The sequence below is a fragment of the Rhopalosiphum maidis genome, chromosome 2 (assembly GCF_003676215.2).
Source record: "Rhopalosiphum maidis isolate BTI-1 chromosome 2, ASM367621v3, whole genome shotgun sequence".
Lineage (NCBI taxonomy): Eukaryota > Metazoa > Arthropoda > Insecta > Hemiptera > Aphididae > Rhopalosiphum > Rhopalosiphum maidis.
In genome coordinates, this window is record NC_040878.1 from 26,719,731 (window position 1) to 26,744,243 (window position 24,513).

General features: G+C 25.9%; 1 protein-coding gene across 3 annotated transcripts in view; it reads left to right on the top strand.

Annotated features, from left to right (window-relative positions):
• LOC113553866 (sex peptide receptor-like) overlaps positions 1–24,513 on the top strand; it is a 126,789-nt gene that overhangs the window by 57,798 nt on the left and 44,478 nt on the right. For all 3 annotated transcript variants that reach the window (XR_003405218.1, XM_026957420.1, XM_026957421.1), the window contains exon 2: positions 1,804–2,364. Coding sequence is in view for 2 of the 3 variants with exons in the window: in XM_026957420.1 (XP_026813221.1) it covers positions 1,826–2,364 (539 nt within the window). In the remaining variant the exon portion in view is untranslated. The remainder of the gene's footprint in view (positions 1–1,803; positions 2,365–24,513) is intronic.

The window sequence follows — 24,513 nt, forward strand, 5'->3', positions numbered from 1 at the left end:
ACTGGTACGCGCAAAAATATAAACACAGTGCGACACTGCAATGGTATTCGTTGTATTACTTTAAATACAGTATATATATATATGTACATGCATATATATGTACTGTACGCGTAATAGTATATAATCTCATATATATATATATGGTATACGCATCTCCTCGACGGCAATTACATTACTTCATATGATATTATCTGAAATAACGGAAATACTTGTTTGCGGAGAGTTGACCAAATAGTTTATTGTTTATATTTTAATCGTATACGACGTTGACACGTGTCACCGCGATGATCGACGATAACGGCCGTGGGCCAAAGTTCATGGCGTAAATGCTCAAAGTTGTAGACATAATAATATTATGAACAATCCCCGTAGTATCGAACGAGAAATTAACGGGCCGTTGTCCTCGATGTACACGAAATTACTTGTCGCGCTATACTCGAATATGTATACCCCTGGGTATATGATGCATACTATTACGTATTGTACACGTAACGGTTTGTTTGTCCGTTGTTTCTCCCGGCATAACAAGTCATTACTTGTTCGACTATCGAATGAAAATCTTAGCAGTCGGACGAGTCAATATTATGAGCCAGACTGACGCATTAGAGATATTATAATATATACTATTATTATTACCTTCGAACCACAGATTTCTCTTGAATCCACTTAACCCACAGAAGTTAAGCTTACGCACTTAATGGCGTTATTCGACCTTAGAAATAATTGCTAGTTTGTTATTCTATTGTACAATACAGGTAGGTATAAATAAAGGGTAAGTATATAAATACATTATAAACTCGGTGGGTTAAAATTTCGTTGTCACTTGTTTCATTTTGAAATCCGACAAGGACTCAAACACCGATAACAATTAATTTACTTGCCTTGCACGGTCAAAGAAACATTTTAGATAAGTGGACTTGTGCACCATCATCGTGCGGCCTAACGTTATATATAGGCACGTTATTGCGTTCCGTCCCGGATTAAACAAGTTCGCTCGATTTCTTATCAAACATAAAAAATAATGCAGGATATAAACTATAACTGAACGCTCTCCAAACAATTCATTGGATTTTTTCCCAGTAGACCCTTTTTGTAAATGAATAAATAATAATACACATGACTCTTTTTATGGGTACTAAAATCGGTATGCAAATTTATATGCGTATAAAATGAATCGTGGCTTATACAATATCGATAGGTACAGGTATAACAAATAATTACAAACTTAAATGCTATCATATATGTACCAATAAAGTCTAGATTGAAAACACATCCTAGCTAATAATTCATATAATAATAAGAAAAGAAAAGTGTCGAATTCTAACAATATCCAATTTATACTTGAATATATTTTAATACCATTTTCGATATATATATATATATTATTTGATTTTCCTCTCGGATAACCGGTTAAAATCAATTATTGATGATATCAGAAATTAATAAAGCACAAAAAAAAACATACTATTAAAATTTTTAAACATCATCTATACAATATAGTATAATATGTCAATATGCGGACAATATTATCTGTAGGAATGTCCGCAAAAAAGTTTATTTTGCACATGAAGGCATAGATAAATATTATATAATATTAATGGACAGGTGCGATTGCAAATTGCAATCCGACTGATGTTTATTAGAATTGTTTTTTTTTATTATTATTATTCAAAACATAACATGAACTGTTGACTATATTATTTTGGTCATTTTTATATATAAAATATGACGTTCAGAATTGCACGGACAACGATGGTGGTAAATAATAATAATAATAATAATATTATATTATTGTTTTCGCAGCACATGCTGCCGGACGACTATCATGTTGTGCACGGACGTGTCATCCAACAGGTTGAAGTATAACTACACGTGGATGGCGAACCTGCACGGCCTGAACCTGACGCAGGAAGATCTGCAGTATCTGATCAACATAACGTCGTTGGTCCCGGACGACGGGTCACCGAACCACCACCACCAGACGGACGCTGGTTGCTACAACTGCGGCGGCGCCGTGAAGAGCTACTCGCTGCTGTTCCGGGAAGTGCACGGCTACGTCAGCCTGTTCCTGTGCTTGTTCGGCGCACTGGCCAACGCGCTCAACATCGCGGTGCTGACGCGCAAGGACCTGGCCGGTTCGCCGATCAACCGGATTCTGTGCGGGCTGGCTCTGGCCGACCTGGCCCTGATGGTCGAGTACACGCCGTTCACGTGCTACATGTACTTGACCACCGCCAAAAAGGAGGAGTTCTCGCACGTGGGCGCCGTATACGTGTTGCTGCACACGTACGTGTCCCAGGTGTTGCACACCACGTCCATAGCGCTCACGCTCGTCCTGGCCATGTGGAGATATGTCGTCGTCAAGTGAGTGACGTAAAGGACGCGTAAAGGACTGCGCGATTTTGTACCCGTATGATATCTTTATATTTTCGTCGCAGAGGATATTACGTATTACCTATATCGATTTACCTGACCAAACCCGACTTACAGTTGTCAACCTATAGCTCAACGCTAAGACGTAGTGTTTATGCACGACACTGAGATACGATATATAATGCACGAGTGTGCACGACAATCGCGTCACGGTGAGTGCCTCTCGTCCACTCTTTAACATGCCATTAGACAATCGCTTTCTCTATATATACATATTGCATATATATATACATTTTCAATAACAACGAAATCAATGTAATATCCAATCACGATCATTAATCGGATCGACGTTACCAATACTAAGTTCATTATCGTATACTTTGTAGACGATATTCATCAGAACGACTGCTTATATACCTTATACTTTTTCGCTCGCTTCGAAAGTACTAGTGTTTATCGTATAATATACTACGAGTATACACGCCTTTACAAAATTACTCGCTTTTGTCAGGATTAGTATAATTTGCGTAGTTGGTTTTTTTACCTACCGCGAAAGTCGTAAGCAGTTATTATAAAATGTACACAAACAATACCTCATATTATGCACGCCTTGTATTTTGTTTACAATAAACATTTAGTTATCGTGTTTTTTTCGTTTATTCTCATTATTTTACATGTTATGTTAGGCGAGTACCCATTTTATAATGTATGATGTTTTAATATCAGATGCGAAAAATAATATGTGCGAAAGTATCAGAGACCAACTTATATTGGGGAGAGGGGGGCTAGTGGGACTGCAGCCCCGGGGCCCGATATTATTTGGTTTCCCGAGCCCCTGTTGACGATTAAGTATTAAAGTGGCACTGTGAAATTGTATTGCTTTTGTTCAAATTTTATAAATATAATTGCTTTTGTTAGACATTTACATGATGAATATCATAAACATTAATTAATATTTTTCGTTTGTACTGATACTATTATAACTATCTATAGATAATTAATAATTATATTTAAATATTATACACGTATTAAAAATTAATTCATGTTCTCTAAATAAAAAACTTTATTCACTAATGTTATTTAAATATTCAGTCTTTTTTAAATTACATTTAACGAATATTAATGGCCCCTAAAATTATATTGCTCCGGGCCCATATTTTATAAGTTGGGCTCTGGAAAGTATTAAACTGAATATTAATTATATCATATAGTTAAGTATACCTGGTATATTATCCTATATCACTCTGTATAGTCCATTGGACCATTATGAATTTATGAGAAACTTAAATATGTACAAGAAGAGAAATTAAATATTAGTGTTCTACGGTATTCCAATCAGAAAATAAAATTAAAAAACGTGATAAAAATAAAAACCGACCGGGATTTAATAATGATTTCGACATAATCACATATATAATATATATATAATGTAATACATAAGGACAATATCTTATGATGGCTGTATAGTCAATTTGCACCAAAATTGACCCAAAATATATACAAAATGCGTAATTTGCACCATTTTTTTTAAAATGCGTTTGTAATTTGCACCATTCTCAGGTAGTAAGAAATAGGAATTTTAATTTGGGCTGAGACACCATTGATCAAAATTGCCGGCGTATCAAAGGAAATTAAAATACTAAATACTATAAAAGAAAACTTCAGGATTGAGCATAAAAACCTCCGCAACGTTGCCATTTTCAATTTTGAACTGTTTTATACAAAAATATTTATTCCAATAATTATAATAATTCAAAATATAACATGTTAAAAAAATCACATGATTTCATACTCAATATATTATATACCTAGTCACATTATAATAGTATTTAGATCTGTTTCATAATTATACCTAGGCTTTTAAAATTTCACGAAATTTATTTTCTTGAAATATTTCATTTCAATGAAAAATAAAATATGAATTATTATATCTTAAAGTTTATAATCTCGTTAACTTGCAAGTGAAATTTTTTTAAAGTTGGTTTGTTGTATGAAATAAAGTAATATATAAAATAACTAATAAAGATCCATTTAATAATACCAGTGATAAATTTTAGGAAGTTGTTGTATTTACTTTTTTTTTTGGACTATTTGAGTTATTGCTTAGTGAGCTAAAAATCTTTTCCCAGACACTACGAAAAATATATCAAAAATGTATACTGCATATTTTTGTATATTCACTATAAATATTTTCTGTGTATAATCAATATATTATTTCTAATCAACTATAACCGAACACAGTTAAAAGAAGAAAAAATATTTTTCAATATTTCAAAAAGAGTGAAATTTTCAATTTTGAAATATTTCACTTGAAATATTGTTGGTAACATGAATGTGGCACCAAATATTAAAATTGAATATTTTTTCGATTGTATCTCAATAGTCCCAACTTACAAGTTTCTATATCCTAATATAAATTTAGCTTAGTTTTTATTTATAAAATAGCTGAGCTTGTACACGTATTGTTGTAAGCTTATATAAAATCGTATAATTATGAATATAAAAAAAGTCATTCGTGTCCATCTAGTCTTATTGACGTCAACGAAGATATCGAGGAATAATCGAATATTCGATAATCGAACAAATAAATAATCATTTTGGTGTAAATTACAACACTACTTTCGACTACTTGCTGTGGTGCAAATTGCATATCTTTAATTTGGTACAAATTACAAACTCCCCTTATAATGATCATAAAATATATATATCAATCAATAAAAGTACAAAATGACTTAATTAATCGAGTATTATTTAATACTAAAATAAAATAATATTAATGTATACCTAAACCAAAAGTATTCAATATTTAAATCAATAAAACCAGTGCCGCAACTACAATTTTTGGGCCCCAGGGTGACTGAGATTTAGTGCCCCATTTTTTAGCATGTCAGACCACTTGTTAATGATTTCATTTTCTGACTCTTTTTCATCTAGTAATTCAAATGTACATCAATATGTATATTAAAGCATATTTTAAAATTCACAAATTCACAAAGCACATCAATAAATAAGAATTCAAAATTTTAGAATGATAACTCAATTTAATCACAAAAACGTAGAGGTAAACCAAAGTTGTTATGCAATGTACATCCTCCAAACCAATCAACAAAATAAACAAAATAACAACAAAACTTAAAAAGTTAATTTTTATCATTTTTAAAATTTGAAAGTTTAAACAATTACTTAAATTAGTTGAAACAAATAAGAAACAATGTATACTAAAACTTCATTTTTCTGGTTTTTAAGTTGGAAAACTGTGATATAATATTGTCTAATGATAATTCAGAAGTGCGATGTTGTTCTATGTTTAGCACTGCTATGTTTGACAAGCGCGTTTGTGCCATTGAATTTCTTAAATAATTTTTTATTAGTTTTAATTTAGAAAATAATCTTTCCGCGGTCGTAACTGTAACTGGAAGAGTCAAAAAAGGAATACAAGCTGCTAAAACTTCTGAATAGCTAGTTGAAAAATCATATTGTACAATAAATATTGCCAAATCGCGGATGGACTTTAAATTGTTGTTAACAATAATTTCTTTTAGAGATAGAATTTGACTTACTAGCTCTGAACCAACATTTGATTTATACAATAGTACAAAATCATAACAACTTTTTATAATTTTTGATTCTTTTGATTTGATTATTAATTCTGGCTTTAAAAACTCAAACACATCATAAACTTCTTTTAAACTTTTAAACCTTACCCTAAGCTGATTCAACACAGTGTCAATAAGTGGTAAGAAAATTTTAATTTTAAAATTACTTTCTGTTATATTTAATCTACAATCTCTATCGTTGTCTGGTTTGAACTACATCTAAATGTACACCCCACTTTTTACACATTTCTTTAGCATATTTTACAATATTAGTGTAGTCATCACGTAGATTTTAAATTGAAGAAAAAGAATCATTTAATCGATTTCGTGCTCCTTGTAAATCTGTATCATGTTGCTGTAATGTTTTTACAATTATATAATTATATAGAATATAGATACATCAGCTGTGCCTATAAGCCTATTATTAATCAATTATTTTATCGTGATACATGATATAATAAATTAAAATTTTAGGTACTAATTAGTAATAAATACCTAAAATAAATTTCAAATTATTATCGTTAGTTATGACTTGTGAGGTTTGAATCAGTGCCCCCCAGTTTATTTTGTAGGCCTTTATAGACAGGGCGTCGACCTGTTCGCCTCCCCTCCCCGGTAATTGCGGTTCTGAATAAAATGTTAAAATGTTTTTATCATATTATTATTGTTGTTAATTTACATCACGTTACATCTTTAACTATAATGCTTATTTAATAATTAATGTATTAAATATATTATAGTTTTACCGAGGATGTTCATATGTAAAATTAAATAAAAAATAATAGTAATCTTTATGACGCACCTTGGCACCTTTAATGTCATATTCTAAGAAATATTTGCATTTCGATTGTGTAATTTGTAATCTGTAGGATAAACGGACAGTTTGTACTATCTATTGTTTGAGTTTCATATCGCGGACGTTTTGTACGGTATGTAAATGGTGGTGTTTTTATTTTGCATGTTTTTGCATATTTTGGATAAAATGCATATTATTGCGAAAAATGCATGTTTTATAGTATATTTTGTAATTAATATTTATAATTTAATATTAGTATTTTGTATTTAATTCTAGCCCTGCTGATTAAAGTATAAAACTTGGTTTTTTTGTCAAACATAAATTTTCCAATTTTTCAAACATAAAATTAAAAATATTTCCACTATTGAATGTGAATTATAAATTTTATTTCTAAATTATTTTATTTTATTTCTCAATTGTATTATATTAAAACAAACAGCCAATCACTGATGTATTTTAATAAATAAATATTTTTTTTGTAATTTTATTTTTGTGTTTATCTTATAACAATTTAAATACATATTTTTGCATATTTTGGTAAATAAAATGCATATTTTACAATTTTTTATTGCATACAAATCCTAGCCTTGATTATTATTATTATTATTTATGTATGTTAATTACCTGTGTTTTGTAATAACAAATTATGTCTTAACATTTCATGTCTCAACATTTTTTTTACCTGAAATAGTACAAACTGTCCGCGGTTTTCATTTTTTCTGGGTGACCGTACAAAGTGCTGTCCTACAACCAATTTGTAGTCATGACGTATTTTTAAAATCTATATTTTTTCTTTTTTATATGTACATAATTTGATTTAATTTGTTACATTGAATCGAGAGATTCAATCAAATATCTAACTTGGGTACATTAGGCTAGTATTAAATGTTACTTCAAGTCAATTACACTTATTCAGCTGAATATTTTTGTTCGTAACCGCATTATAAATTAGCAATCCTTTTAACTAAATATTCTGAAATAAATATTACTATTTATTAATTTGAAAAAAAAAAAACGTGTAGATCAAACTCGATACAAGTTTTTAGTGTCTAAGTGTAGAGGAATCAGGTTAAGGCTAAATAAGGACCACATAACTATATAAGATTTATATAAAATAGATTCAAAACTATACCTTTTGGAAACATATGGCTCATTAGTAGGTGCCTATCTGAAAATAAACCATCTAAAATACTATCTAAAATAGTTACCTACTAATCCAGCTATTATAAAATGTATATAAATTATATCATTGTATATTATTATTATTATTATTATTATTATGAGTACTGTCAGCACTTTTTTTTATAATTATAATTAATGATAGGTCTCTTGACTGTCAGGTAATTGACAATATATTATTCATAAATCATAAGTTAATAGAATTCGTAGGATCCTCATTGAATGTGTTACGCAAAATTTTATCGATATTTTATTTACAATATATTTTAACTTCATGAATGAAATTTAAGATCCGATTACTACCATGTGTTTGTAGGATAAGATTCGTATGTTACTGATGATTTTTTAAAAAGTTACATTAGTTATTTATTACTATGGTTGCGTATAGTTGTGACATAAATTCTTTTGAAAGTTCACAAAAGTTATCTATAATATTATTCATTATTTATTAATGAAAAAACACGCTCTATTCCTTAGATGTATGGAGCCACTTTCGTTTAATCTATACAACAACTTTTTGCTGATATTAACGATGAGTCACTTGATGGGATGCTTGATATGCGCATGCGTGATGCGACTCCTCGTATAATTATTTAATATTTATTAATTTTTTTTATAAAAATATAAAATAAATGTTTGTTATCTTAGATCATAACCCGGTATATAGTTATTGCCGGAATAATTTTATGATAAATAAGCGAAAAGTCGCATAACACATATCAACAACGTACCACACATTAAAAACTTTATCAAATGACTCGTTACTAATATTTGCAACAAACAAATACACTGTGTTCCATCCATAAAAAATGATTTGATCTATATGATTCTATACTGTACTAGATTTAGAAAAGCTATGTAGATTTTTCGTAAACAACTGAAAATCGAATTTACAGCCACGCAATGACACAAAACCCATATGATACACGTACAGTGCTGCTACTGTCAGTGCACATATTATATACATATAAAATCAAGAAAAATATTTTTATATCAAATTTTTTATACACCTATTAACGTTTATGAAATTCTTCGAAAAAAATGGTGTAAAACATGTTATAAGACAAAACCAATAAATTCTTAGAAACAAATACAAAATACAGACACATAGATTATAGACAACGGATAGATAGGCAATGCAGTTTAGCTATGTGAAATATAGTTAAATATGGTTGTATACAATAAGTATAAAACGTATAATGCTTATTTTCTATGAAAACATATGAAACTGAAACGTCGATTGAATTAGTATAATGTATAAACAAAAATATTTTTTTAATCGTGAAACAAACTTTTTATCTACGGTTATATATTTCTTGAATAAAACTAAAAAAATATCATTTTTTGACCGTTATTTTTATTTTTTATTTTAAACATTTATTTATATTATATCAATTTTGTAGTACCAACCAATGACAACTGATAAGTATTCGATGTTATGAAATTAAAAACCGAATTTATACAGTATACGTAAAACTATTTTTAATCTAACAAGACAAATATTCAATGATTGAAATTGAATTATTTATAGTTTTTTTTTTTTAATATAATATAAATTATATAGTATTATAGTTAAATTAAAAACTAAAATACTAAACGAATAGCTTAATCGTTACTTTTGTAATTTACACACAGATTTGTTTTTATGAGCAAAATGTGTTTTTATTTTTATGTATAGACACAATCACTAATTGTTTGTTGCTATTTAAGCACTTTTCATGTTTAAATTTCACGCTGCGTACAGTCTTGATTAAACACCTAAGTGCTCAACATTTTAATAGATTACATTTACGATAAGTAGATAAAATGAGATAAGAAATAAAATTCTTTTTAAAATGTATTTATTTCGTTTTATTTTCCACTTCAATGTATTCAATCATTAGGTAACCTGCAACAAAATAAAAAAAGTACCTTAGTTAATATAAAAGGAAAATATATTTTAACAAATTTTATAGATATACACAAAGGATTAAAATAATTACAAAATACATAGCTACTATCTAGCTATTTTAGTTATAATTTATAAATAATCATGTAACAGTTGTAAAAAAATCTAATAACAATAAAAAGATTTTGTAATTTTTTGTAATTATTATTACTTTACATCTTTGTTGTACAACATAGAAATTAGGTGTATTCTTAATTTATTTACATCCTTACACAAGGAATAGTACGGTTGGTATAAAGTGACCCTCCATTATAGCCATTTTGATTAATACAAATTCATGATTAGTGTTTACTTGTATATAGTAATAGACAATAGTTAATATTTTATGCGCAATGATACTAAATAAATAATGTATATGCCACCACGCACTTAGTGAAATCGATCTTTTCGTGAATTGGATGTCCAGATAGTGAAATTCAAGACTGTGCATTTTAACAAAAATACGTGATGCGGACTTTAATGAAAATACATTATACGGACAACGATTTAATGAAATGCGCAATGCCTATATTGTAAACTTATCTTAATTATACGTAATAAGACATATAATTTGAGTTATTTAAATTATACATTCGTATAGTATAATGTTATTATTAAAACATGTGGTCCTCCAAAATGTTTCGAATCATTTCACGTATTGAAATATAATATGAATATAGTATAATACTAAATAATATGAAATTCAGTTGTTATTGAAAAAATATTTGTCAATTATGTGATTAACGTAAAACAATACAGTGGTCAAATTACAGTAGTAGATGAAATGGCCTAAGCAAAAAAAAATAAATAGAATACAAATTTAATGTGTTTTCAGACATGCATTTTATTTTTAACAGGGAAAAAAATTACAGATGGTTTTGAAATGAATCAATGTATTTTAATAGAACTTTAGAAGTACTAAAAGTGGTTAGAGTATCTATTAATAAAATTGTTTGATGCTTAATAACTATTTTATATTTATATTATAGTCGGTATTACTATACAAGTAAATAAATGTTGACATAATAAAATTGCTTATTATTTAAAATTAATTAAAATAAAATATGATTAAATAATAATAAATATGATATAATATAATTCTTTATATAGTCCATTTCATAAAAATGATGTATTTTCGTCACTATAAATTTTACTATTTTGACATCTATTGCATGAAAAATTTATTTTATTAACTTAATTTAATATAATTTATACACTTAGAAAAATTATATAGTGATATTATAATTAATTAGTGGCACAATTAAAGAACTAATTGTTTTAAAATACAATAATGTTTAAACATTTCAACACATTTTAAAAACTTCAATATTTAATGCGAAAGAAATTTACAATATAATGATCTCAAAAAAATATACTACCTATATTATAGCTTTAAAACGGACATTTATATTGTACTATATCCCGTTTATTATTCCATATTCATTAATACTGAATATAAATATTTTATAAATATGTTTTACAAAGAATAAACTTTGAGTAATTTTGTTTAAAACAATTACTGGTGAGAGTCGACTTTTTAAAATGTTCGTTTTTCTTTTTTGTCATATTATAATATTCGTATACTATAAGATACAATAAGACGTATCAATTGATAGAACTCAAAGTGAAAAAAACGTTTTACTGTTTGTGTGAATCAAGATTGTTCAAAGCGTTATTGTGAAAAAAAAAATAATCAAACGTGATTTCGAAAATTCAAGAACAGATTTAAATCAATATGAAAAATTACAAAAGGTTCAGTTGATACAATAATAAAAAGTTGATCAAAAATGTAATACCTATCTACTGTGTAATATTTTATTTTGCGTATTGTGTGTAATCCCTCAAAGCTTAAAGTATATCACAAAACAATTAAAAATAATAAAATTACTGTAGCTGTGTTACATACATAAATGTACGTATTATTATTATACATATATTATATAATATAATACATATTTTGATCATTTACTTTTGTACGATATAAAGCAATTAAAATTATAGTATATCTGTACTTACTATATTCTGTCTCTCTCGTAATCATTTGTTTAAACGGTTTGAGGAAAAAGTGGAACTCTTATTTACTTCTAATGAACTTTTTACTTTAACTTTACTATTAGCAAAGGAGAAAGATAGTTCAACAGCAACTGTTAATTTGTCTCTTTGTCCTTTACTCTTTTTTAAACGAAAATTCACGTTGCTCTTATTTCTTGTTTTTTCAATGTTTTTCATCTATTCTAACTATCCAACTATATATTCTTTCCTATTATAATCACGCTGTGCAAACTGAAACTTTTTTTTATTTAGTTTCGGCATCGATGGCCATTAGCTATTTTATTCAAATACTTTAAACTACGTTATTTTTTTTATTTATATAGAATATTATTAAATTATATACACGATTTACATAATTATCTAATTTTGAGATGTTCAAGAAGGTGAACTGTTGTGTGTTGTAGAGGGTCAAGTGCAGAATATTGGGAATTCTCACATATTGTCTCTGATATGTACAAAATTCATATATAGATAAAATTCAAATAGTTATGTGAATAATTGAAAAACATTTTTCAAATGTTAGCTTATATAAAGCTTTTCAAACATACGAGTATAAAACAAAAATAAATAAATTTAATTTACTAACATATTTATTGTAACATCTATACAATTTTGCTTATAAATATATTAAATATAAAAAAAATATGAAATTATAAAATAAATATTGAAATACGAAAATTTCAAATGCTTATACACGGCATATAATACTAGTATAAATATTTTGAAAATTGCATTGAGTGTGGTTTAAAACGAGAATATAAGTCTTAATGGGATGTTTCGAGTTTCTAGAATTTATGTTTTTTTAATTCAAGATTTAAAACAATAAAATAATATCAAAAATCGTTTGAAAAGCAATTATTATTTTACGTGTGAATATCCAATGTCAAAATTTAATATTGAATCATTCTAAAAAATGTATGTAGCTTAACGCTAACCTTTTTTTTAAATTTCAGTAGCTAAAAAAAACTTAAGAAGAATCTTATACTACTCTTCATAACTTTTTGTGTAAAAATTAATAATTTCATACATTTTTAACTACAGAATAGTTTGAAAAATTACTAACTTTAGAAAAATGAAACATGTATTTTTGATATTTCTTTATTAGGCTGTGAAAAACTTATGTCGAATCTTATATTACATTTTAAAACTTTTTATTTAAAACAAAAATAGTGTTCTAATATAATTTGAAAAATTGAAAAATTCAATTAAACATAAATATCTCAAAAAGAGCGAAAATATTTAGAAAATTATTATAAAATTGTTATTAAATAATAATAGTATATGATAGTAATAATAATAATAATATCTGGCAAAAATTCTAGTTTTTTCAGCCTATTTATTTTTAACTACAAAAAAAAAGATTAAGTAATTGAAAACTAGTTAGTTTGCTTACAAATTCCAGTTTTTTCTAATTTCTTTTCCTGTTTATTTTGAAAACTACTAGAAGTTTTTTTTTTTACTTTTTAATTTTTTTATATACTCTTACAATGTATAATAATATATCGTGTGTGATATCAGCAAATATTTTTATGAGTACACCTTCAATAAATAAATTATTGCGTTTATTATGACAATAATTGAATTGATAGACTTTATAATTTTATATGACATTATTCTATATAGTGATTAGTGATTAGTGGTTAGTGATTTAGTTAATCCTCCAATATAAGTACCTACCCATCATATTTGTATTATATTTTGAAATCAAAAGTTGTATTATTTTAATTTCAACAACAGTGTAATAATAACAAAACAACACACAGCTATAGTGGAAAGTATAATCTTTGTGTTGTGTACAATGTAATATAAACATAGCAGGGATAAACAATACACTGATCAATTGAATTGGACTCCCGATCATAAAACGGTTAATGCGATATAACATATTCAATTAAAATACAAACACACAAGTTGTATAATGTATGTTTATACAATATGTTCAATATTAGAACGAGTGTTTTGAATACGTCTTAAATAGCTGATAACAATACGATCCATGAACAGCATATTATTATTATACGTGGGGAATATAAGTGAATGGGTTATATTACATCAGTGCGCAGCAGACTATAAACACATATCCACATATTTTCAATACCTAGCTACGTATTACTTCGTATAGTTTTTATTTCGATGATATTTATTTTCTTGTTAAATCAATAAATCCTAAATTTTTACTAATTATTTTTTGGCCAACTATGCACAAGTTTCACTCTTTTATTCTGGGCCATATTATGTCACCACCACCACCACCACCATCAGTTGATATATTATATATGTCACATCCACTTAATAAAATCGTTCTTTACGTTTAAGTAGTTGTTCATTTCATGAAAAATATCCATATTGTTTCACGTGAAAATTTATTATGAAATGAATATATATATTTTTCGCATAGTGAAAGCTTTTCCACAATATAATATATATATATATAAATGTCCATATTGTTTAAATCTATTTATCGCTGTAGCAAAATATCAAAAATGTCTGTTATTATTTATTATCAATAATATTATTAATAATAAATTATAAATTGAATATTAGTTTATTAGTATTACACTATTACATAGTTCCCAAATACTTAAATTTACCTAAATATCAGGTCTTGAAATGAAGTATACATTTTTTCAAATACATAGTGTAGTACCTTTACATTCCTTAAATGAATTATTCTAGTATGGAAAGCTTCATTCTTAAATAAAAAATATCTTTATGGAAACTATTTGTAGATAATTTTCCTTGGGTATTTATCAATAGTAAAATAGGCAACTATTCAATAATGAGTAATGAGCATGAATATGCGGACAGCGTAATGTGATAGTTTATTGAAAAAATAACTTGAAATCACCAAACAATATAATTAAAAATAGTAGGTACATGATTATCTTACAGTTTCACCCAGTGTCATTTTTTAAAGTACTTACACAAGCCAAAATAGTAAAAATGCCCCTGTGATAACACTCACACTCACACACCGTGTTAATAAAATAGTATATTAATATACTGTTAAAAATTACAGAATAAACTCGATATAAAGTCTTACCAAGAAGTTTGAAAATTGCATACCTACGGCAAGTTAATTCGGGCAATACCAAAGTTTTTCCTTCGTTCGTTAAAGACTATTATTCAAAAATATTTAGATACTGTTTATATCTGTAACGACTATGATATAATACCCATAACTTGTAACTCTAATATAAGTTTTTTTGAGTTTTGAATAAGGAAAAGGTTTAATTTTTCCATAAATATTGTATTATAAAACTTGTATACTTTAACACTGTTTACCGACAAAATGTAATTTTATAGGTGCGGGTTCAAATACTATAACGTATCAATGTGATATTAATTTATATTGTTTTAAATCAATTGTTTTTACTTATTTAAATATCAAAAATATCGAATTGTTTAAACTATTTCATATTAACGAATTTTAATTTTAATTTGTCAAATGTAGGTATATTATTATTAACATAAAAGTAAAAAAAAATACATATTATTATTTTATAACCACAAAGTAATGGATATTGTTCATATAATTAATATTATTGATATAAACAATTGATTTAGTAAATATCCAAATGTCAGAAATAATTAGAATTACTATAGTTTATATCAAATATATCAAATTTTATATAATTGAAATAGTAGAAAATTGTATTTGTTTTTAAATTAAATCTAAAGTTTATATTTTATGTTTATCACTATATGTTTTTTATTTATTTGGGTTTTGCATTGTATTTTGGAGCGAACTATATTTTTAAATCTTTAATGTAGCTGGTGGTTTATGGTTTTTTTTTATCTAGTTGAGAAGTTAAATTTATTTATACTTTTCTTAAAAATTCAGAAAATGAACAAAAATAGTCAGAAAAAATCATTGTGAAAATCGTTTGTCACAATGGTGTTTTGTTGTAATTCATAAAGAAATAACTGAATACTATTTGCATTAAATATTAACATATATTAACATTTATTATATTAATATTTTCTAGATATGATATAGTTTTTAAAATATTTTGGATCTTTTAAATCATTTATATACATTCAAAATGCTCAACTTTCTTAGTTCCATTTTGAGTTATTTTGATAGTATTTTTTTCTGTTAAAGAGCTTGAACATTTAATATATATATAAGGTTCCTCATAACCAAATAACCATTAGCCATTCTTATAACAATTACACTAATATTACCACACTAATCTGTGGTATATCGTTATTGATTTGTGTTATATTAGATATACGTATACAATAAATTATGCTCAATACTTTAAAAAAAAACTATTAATTCAAGCTTCCAAATCAATAAAATGCTTATAATAAAATATAATATAAGATAGACTAACCATAGAAATAAATCTGATTCACTCATCTTCTTTGCACAGAATCATTTTTCGTACACAACTATTTATTATTGAATTCAAATTTTAACTCATCCCTTACGGCTTACACAGTAACCGACTCAATGACGAAATACACTCAAAACTGTTAGCCATTCTAGTTATACGCAGTAAAAATAGGTCATCAGGATTTTTTTCGTCTACTCACATAAAATATAAACGCTTTGTTATTATAGTAACGTCTGATCCACCACTCGTTGATTCTTCAATCGGTACATCTTCTGAGAAGAATTATTATTATTGTCAGTTGATCTTCATCAAAAAAAATCCCGCCCCCGATGTAATGACATATTATTATTATAATACTTTTGTAAATTTGAAAAAGCCAATTTAGATGCAGCACAATCACGTGGAAGAAGCTATATAATATTTCCTATGGCATCGTGCAGAAGATTATCTTATAAACCTCATTTCCAAATAGCACCTATAATAGCATTACAATTTTTTTTCGTTTGATTATACGCAAGACTCAAAATATAAAGCTTAATTTAACTTTTTTTGTTTTAATGTAGTTTAAAATATACTACTATTTTACAGTTAAAATGAAATTTCTCAACACTTAATTAATACCTATTTAATATTAATAATAATAGGACGTACTATTTCAGTAAAATTTTGTTTCTAAAAGAAAAATGAACAGTTCTTATGTACCCACATAATGCAAATATAAAGGTATATATTTTTAACTACCACGGTATTAAATTTGTGGCGTTTGTGTTAGAAATAATGTAAATCAAAAAATATTTCCATTTAAATTACACCTTTTGTGTTTGCATATAATAATGTTATGTATATCGTATTTTGTATAGTAAAAATAATAAATCTATTGCATTATTTATTTTTTTGACGAACACAAGTGTACATATCTTATTACCTTGAGTAGAATTTATAGAAACTGCATTAGTTTTGAAAATATGAGTGAGCATTTTTATTATCGGTTTTTAAGTAAATACGTACTGTGTGTACTGTACAGTTTGTAATGTAAATATATAAAGTATGTAATAAATGCAATTCATTTCCTATATATTTCAAATGTAACAAGTAGAAAATATAACATACAAATCATTGTATACCTAATGTATTTTAAAAATTAAAAGTTATGTATTTGAAACTTTTAGAAATTAGGCCATGGTTTATCTTTTTTTTTTTTAACGCATGCTAAGCAGCCCACTAAAAATGTACATTTATAAAAGTGCACCTTGTAATTAAGCACTACTTAACTGTTTTTGCGAATTTCCTTAATGGTGTATGTCTTATTTTTAAATCTACAATAAAATGGTGATTTTATGAGTATTATGTCACAAAACAATAATATAAGGTATTTTATAAATTATATTTTTGATGATCATATCTGTGACGATTCGAGGTTTCCTTCACACATGTGGGCATTACGTTCTGAAACAAAAAATGCCGTCAAATCTATTTATTCGCATTTCAAAAACAACTTCTATAGGTATATCATATCAAATTATCCACAACTTTTTTCGTTTTTTAATAGAAACGCAGTTAAATATTTGCATTAAGTGCGTAGAAACACATAAGGTCAGAAAAAAACTTAAGTCAGACAGAATTATAATTAAGAAGAAAAAACCAAATTTAATTTTATACCCACTACATGTAATATTTGTAAAATAGTTGTTTTTAACTAATATTTATATTTTTGTTTATTGTACATGTATTTTTATTTTATTTAATAATATCGTTGCTTTGGTGAACTAATAAATTTGTGACCAATCGAATAAAATTTAAAATTAATTTATTGATACTATTGAATTCACTAACCATTGCAGAAAGATGTATTGACTAGTATCAGACAATATCATGATCGTATCATATGTCTTAACAACGCCCGTAATATTAATTTTTATTTTGTATGTGATTATTGATCTATCAATACGATGCTAGGCAATTGCAAGCAAGATAGTCGACGACGACCCGGTCTTTGTTATTTATATTATTCTATTATATATCTACGTTCCAAATTGTTGATACCCTTTAAACATTTTATATCATTTTTTTTTTTTACGAAAAAATATTGTACTTGTATGAAGTCAACAGATAAAATGTGGCTAAGTTTACAACCACTCATGTATTTGTTATATAAATGACTAACTAATTCCTACTTATATTAGTCTTGTGCACTTGGTTTATCCTGTTTTAGTAATTTATCATTTCAACTATTTTTCAATAAGATAAAAGTCATTCAGTATATTATTATAACTGTATTTATTAAGTAATTTTAATTATTACTTTAAATATTATATCCCATAAAAAAAACTAAAAATACAAAATTTTATTTATATCAAATATATTAATTTTTTAAATCTGATTTATTATTTTTCCGGCAATACTTTTAGTAAACGTACTTAAAAACTTTCATATAACCTCTAAAAAGATTATTTAAAAGTCGATCCAAAAGCAAAAACCTATAATATTATATTTTAAGTAATTTTTTTTTTTTTTGCAAATTCATATTAAAGTGTATAGAAAAGTAATGATGAAAATGCGAATTAACAATATTTAAAAAAACTATGGAACTATGATTAAATTATAAAACTTTTGTAAAGAATTGCATATTATTCTAATTAAAATAACTTATTTCTATGTTAAGCCAAACGTAAGACCTCTATTAGAATAGATCAAATCCGTTTCTAGTTTCTTGGGGTTGAATAAAATAATATACAGATTCATACCTACTTAATAAAACCTTTTAATTGATTAACACAATAAATACGAGTATTCATAGATACTATAACTATAACACAACATTAAATCAGTATAGCTTTTAAGAATACAATTTTTCAAGCGCTTAAAAACTACAGAGTAATTTATTATTTATATTATAATTTGTGTAAGAGATGATTGATTTTACATAAAATTAAGCATCTAGTTAAAAAAAAAGCATATCCAATATTTATATTATGCAAGAATTGTTTTATTATTTCTTATAAATAAAATTAAAAACAGCAAAACCATTTATCAATACTTTGTTTATCAACATAATTTATTAACCCATCATTAAAATTTATAAATGGAAACTGAAGACTATTGTTTGTAGAATCCCTTTATATTATATTTCCTAAATATATTTCATTTTAAATAATATATTAAAAGTTTAAATTTAAATAATAATCTAGAATTAATTTTTAATTATTTTTATGATTAATTTAGTTGTTTAATATGTAATTCTTAAACATATTAAGTTATGTACTAAAAAAAAAAAATGTAATATTAGTTAAACTTAATTATCACCCTAAATTTTGGTAAAAAATCCAAAAAAAAGGATGATATCTTGAATATTTAAAACGAGTTTTGCTATATTTTGTTTTATAAAATATAACGAAAATATAAAATTAATTGATCAACTAATCTATGGTATCTGATATCTATAAGTAGAAATTACTATATATGACTTGAAGAATTTCAACGGTTCATAAAACCCTTCCTGCAAAATTAACTTAGCAAAAATATGGTTTCCTATTTGAAAATGAAAAATAATTTAAACGCATTTTTTTATAGATCGAAACAAACATGGATGCAATTTAAACCGTTAATACAAAATACAAAAACATACTTTTATCATAAACGACAATATTATATTATTTCGTGTCGTTTTGTATACTATATTTGTTTATAATTATATTCAGAGACTTGTCGAGCGTATGTTCTTCCGGATAAACGACATATTATATTAATGATATCGGGTTTTCAACACGTAGAAAATTTCAATCACTCAATACGAGGGCGCACAAGATAAATAATGTTATTGGTGTAATATTATCGGCCTCTGAACACTAACGATTAACATGCATTTTGCATTCCTAAAGAGTATTTTCAGTTTTAATACTCCAGCTTTTATATTAAAATATCTTATTCGCGCGGGTGTGAACCCGATCAAGCCTAAGCGTACATAGGTTTTCGAAAAAAAAAAAAAATAATATCATACAGTCCCGAATCACATACCACCACGTGCCAATAAATTGCGTCGAATCGTCAAAACAATTACGGGTTTTAAATTGCTTTATGTGACTTTTTATTTCAGTGCCCTATCGTATTTCTTTATTGCCTATGGTTATTTATTTTCATTTCATCGCCTGGGAGTATATTGTGTATGATAACGTTCGAAAACTTCGTCTAATTCGAAGCACATATGAAGTGTATAGTTCAGATATTTCAACGCGCGCATAAAAATTGGTAGACAATGAATTAAGGGCAAATACAAATTAAATTGTTTATCTTAAATAATATTTTGTCGTTCATTTCCTACTCAATCTGTAAATGTACTATACAGAAAGTATATGCCATAATATGGTATCACGAAAATAAAATTATGTGTCTAATTATTCTTTAATGTTTACATTACTTCACTTAATTTTTTCTGATTTTTTGGTTTTTCTTTACCATAACTATTAAAATTTTATTCACCAATGGTTTCAATAATAAGGTATAATTGACTACCTATGTGACCAACTTTATTTTACCAGCCCCCGATTTAATTTAGCCATTTTTGAAACTTACAACTCATTTATACAATAAAGCTCACTTAATATAATATGCATAACTGTATTAATTAAAATATTTTAACTACATCTTTTTAAATAATAAAATTCCACTTATGTTGTCTTAAACGTAATACAAATTTAAAAAAATACAAGAAAATTGCAAATAACTGGAATTTTATAGTTTAAAGTTATTAATTATCATGTATATAAATATTATGAGAAGAAATAAATCAATCAATTTCAGATAATTATCTATTGAAGATATTAAAAGTATCACTTTGAAGACGATCAAAATGAAACGAAATTCTGCTTAGTATTTATTATTTATATATTTTTAATTCTGATTAAACTGGCACTTATATAGGCAATATAAGTACTTTAATGTGTTAAAAAATAATCTTTTAAAATGTTCATAATATCAAAAGTATAGATTATAAAATATTATCATCCATTAATGAGGCCAAAGAGGGAAAAATGTAAGATAACGATTTAAGTAGGTATTTTATCGATCTACAACCTATAGAGACTATTATAATTATTATATCATTAGGTCTAATCCACATACATATAAAAGAAAGTGGTATTTACGATTAAGCACGAAATCTCGAAAACTTCATGACCCATGCTGAAGTTTAGTAGGTAGATAGTATATATAGGTAAAAAATGTCTGCTAAAAACGAGTTTTATATTAAAATAACAAATTTAATAATATACTGGTTTTAGTTTTATCAAAAAAATTAAGATATAACATTCAAAGATAAAATTAATAAAAAAAATACTAAGAAAATTAATGAAAAAAATTAAGACCAAAAAAGAATTCTTTATATTATATAAAAGAGTGGTATTTTCGATTAAACACAAAATCTCGATAATTACTTGACCTAATACACTGAAATTTGGTAGGTAGGTAATAATTTGATTAAAGGTAGGAGATGTCCGCTAAGAACGAGTTTTGTGATTTCCAACTCCTAAGAGGGTTAATGCCGTTAATGGGGTACGTTTTTTGGTTGGACTTTTAAAATCGATTAGGAGTGATATTATATTTAAACGTTGATATCGTATATAAATACATGTACACCCTACTCTGTATCTATTATCACTACACGTCTACACTTAAAGTATATACCGTGTTAAGTTGTACTGTATTTTTTAAATAAATTTAATTGATTGTTTGTAATAGGAAAAAAAGTAAAATAAGTTTAAATTACATTAGTCCGTGCGTAATTGAGCACAAATACTATAGAATTATATCATTGGGTATTACATTGAGTTTTAAGGTTAGACCATACTTGAAAATAAAGTTTAACGAGAAAAATAAAGTTTCTTCTTTTATAATATTTAATCAATTTTTAAATACATGCTATATGAAAAAACAAGACCTAAGCTAAATAGGTTGTGAAAATTTGAAATTCATTGTAAAAAATTGTCCATACCGAATACAAATAGAAATAAATGATTGTGACTAAAATATTAAATATTTTTTACAATAGTTAAAAACCCAACATATATGTGACAAATTACACACTGTGAATGTGAACTGCATCGATTACATGTAATATATACTTCTATAGTTGACACTTTACTCGAAAAAAAATATCTACAAATAAACATTATACATACAATAAACATTTATTAGATTATCAAATAAAGCTGCGTAAAGCTTATAAATCTCCGATTTCACCGTCCCATTACCAATCATCACTACGGTGTAATCATATATATATATTTTTTTTAATCGAAATAAAATATCTATTAATGTCACCTGTCACAAAATTTCCAAATAAAATGATATTTTATGACCATTATTGAGTCATAATATTATAATCATTATTTAAAATCTACAGTGCTACTAACAATGCAACCATACGATTCGTTTCCACGTCATACCAAAAGAAGAAGTTAAAACAGACGCGATAACGTACATTTTTAAATATCCAATGCATAATTTACGACGAATTGTACCTCATTTTTATGTAGATTAGAAAGACCTTTTTTAAAACATAATACTATATGCAAGACAAACTCTATTTTGGATATAGGTACATGTACTTGAAACCATTAATAATTTATAATGCGCAGACCTTGTTCATATAAATCACTGTTTTGATCTAAAGAGGAAAAAATATTTCTGTTTAAATTTTTTGAATAGTATCTAGACACCCTACACAAAGAGGCTATAAGATTCATGACAATGTAAAATTCCTGAATAACTACACGAACCGTGTAAAATACAGCAATACTATTTCCAACGAAATAGTTCCCAGTTATTCGATTACATTATACTATTATAATATTGTTATCGATAATTATTTTTAAAATCTATTAACATTATGTTTTATTTGGTAACTATAATAAATTTAAGTCGCTCATGAAATGTTATATTATAGTATCGTACAATTACACTAAGTTATTGCCTTATTATTATTATTATTATTAAGGTCTGAGGTTATGTAAATACAAATCAAACAATTTTATTTTGTATGATCGTGTGAATTCAATGATATAATATGCAATCAAATAATTAACTATCACAAATAATAATAACTAAATTTGCTTGTAATCTTGTATGCATTATTATATTTAATCGAAAAACTGGTAAATATTCGAGTAATAACAATTTTTATAAAAATGTACACGTTTATTATTATATTATTAAATTATTATAAAAACAGAATTATCATTATTATTATTGTAGAATTATGATACATAGCCATATAGGAATATAAATACATTTATGATTAATATTTTTTACCAAATTTATCAATTTTTATTGCTTCAAATTCCTGTTATACGCTTTTATGCAACTAGATATCGTAAACATAAGAGTAAAAGTAATTACGCTGAACAGTCGATTGCGTCCTATTATTTTCGTCACTACTGTTGTCGTCACTTTGTTAGTCCTCACTTGATTTTGAATTAAAGAAACCATTTAAATAATAATAATAATAATAATAAAATATATACCGATCACGCGTGCATGTACGTAATATATTTTATAAGTTGTGTACACGTATTGACGTTTAACATAGTGTTTGGTTAAACGAATTGACATATAATTACGTTTGGATAATAAATAGTTTGTATAACAGAGGTTCTATTTTAATACAAATTTAATTTTATAAATTTACCTATACTATTAATATTTAGTTATACAAAATATTAATTATAATTTTCATTTGTTATATAAATAAATTTAAAGCTGGGCATACGTATAATGTTGTAATATGTATTTAATTATTAAAAATGAAATAATCAATATAATTAAATCAAGACAAATTATAACTTTTTTGTCGACCGTTTTATTGCAACTATAGTAAAATATAATTATCTATTGTGGTTATAGCTTAAAGATAATCTGATAATACTAAATGGTTAAGTCACCCTGTTTTAGACTTTAAAATGGTTATATATGATTATTATATAAATATTAAAATATAAAATTACGTACTACGGTTCTAAACAAAATATTTATCCTAAAAGCTTAAGCTCAATGGAAAAATCTCGCGTTTAATATAAAATTACGTATTACAGTTCTGAACAAAATATTTGCCCTGCAGGCGTATAATTCGATGGAAAAATCTCACATTGAATCGTAAACTTACTTAATTACTTTATTTATGAAATAACTCAGGAGCGACCAAACTATTTTATGCAACTTCACGCTATACTAGAATTAAATGTATATTTCAAGAAT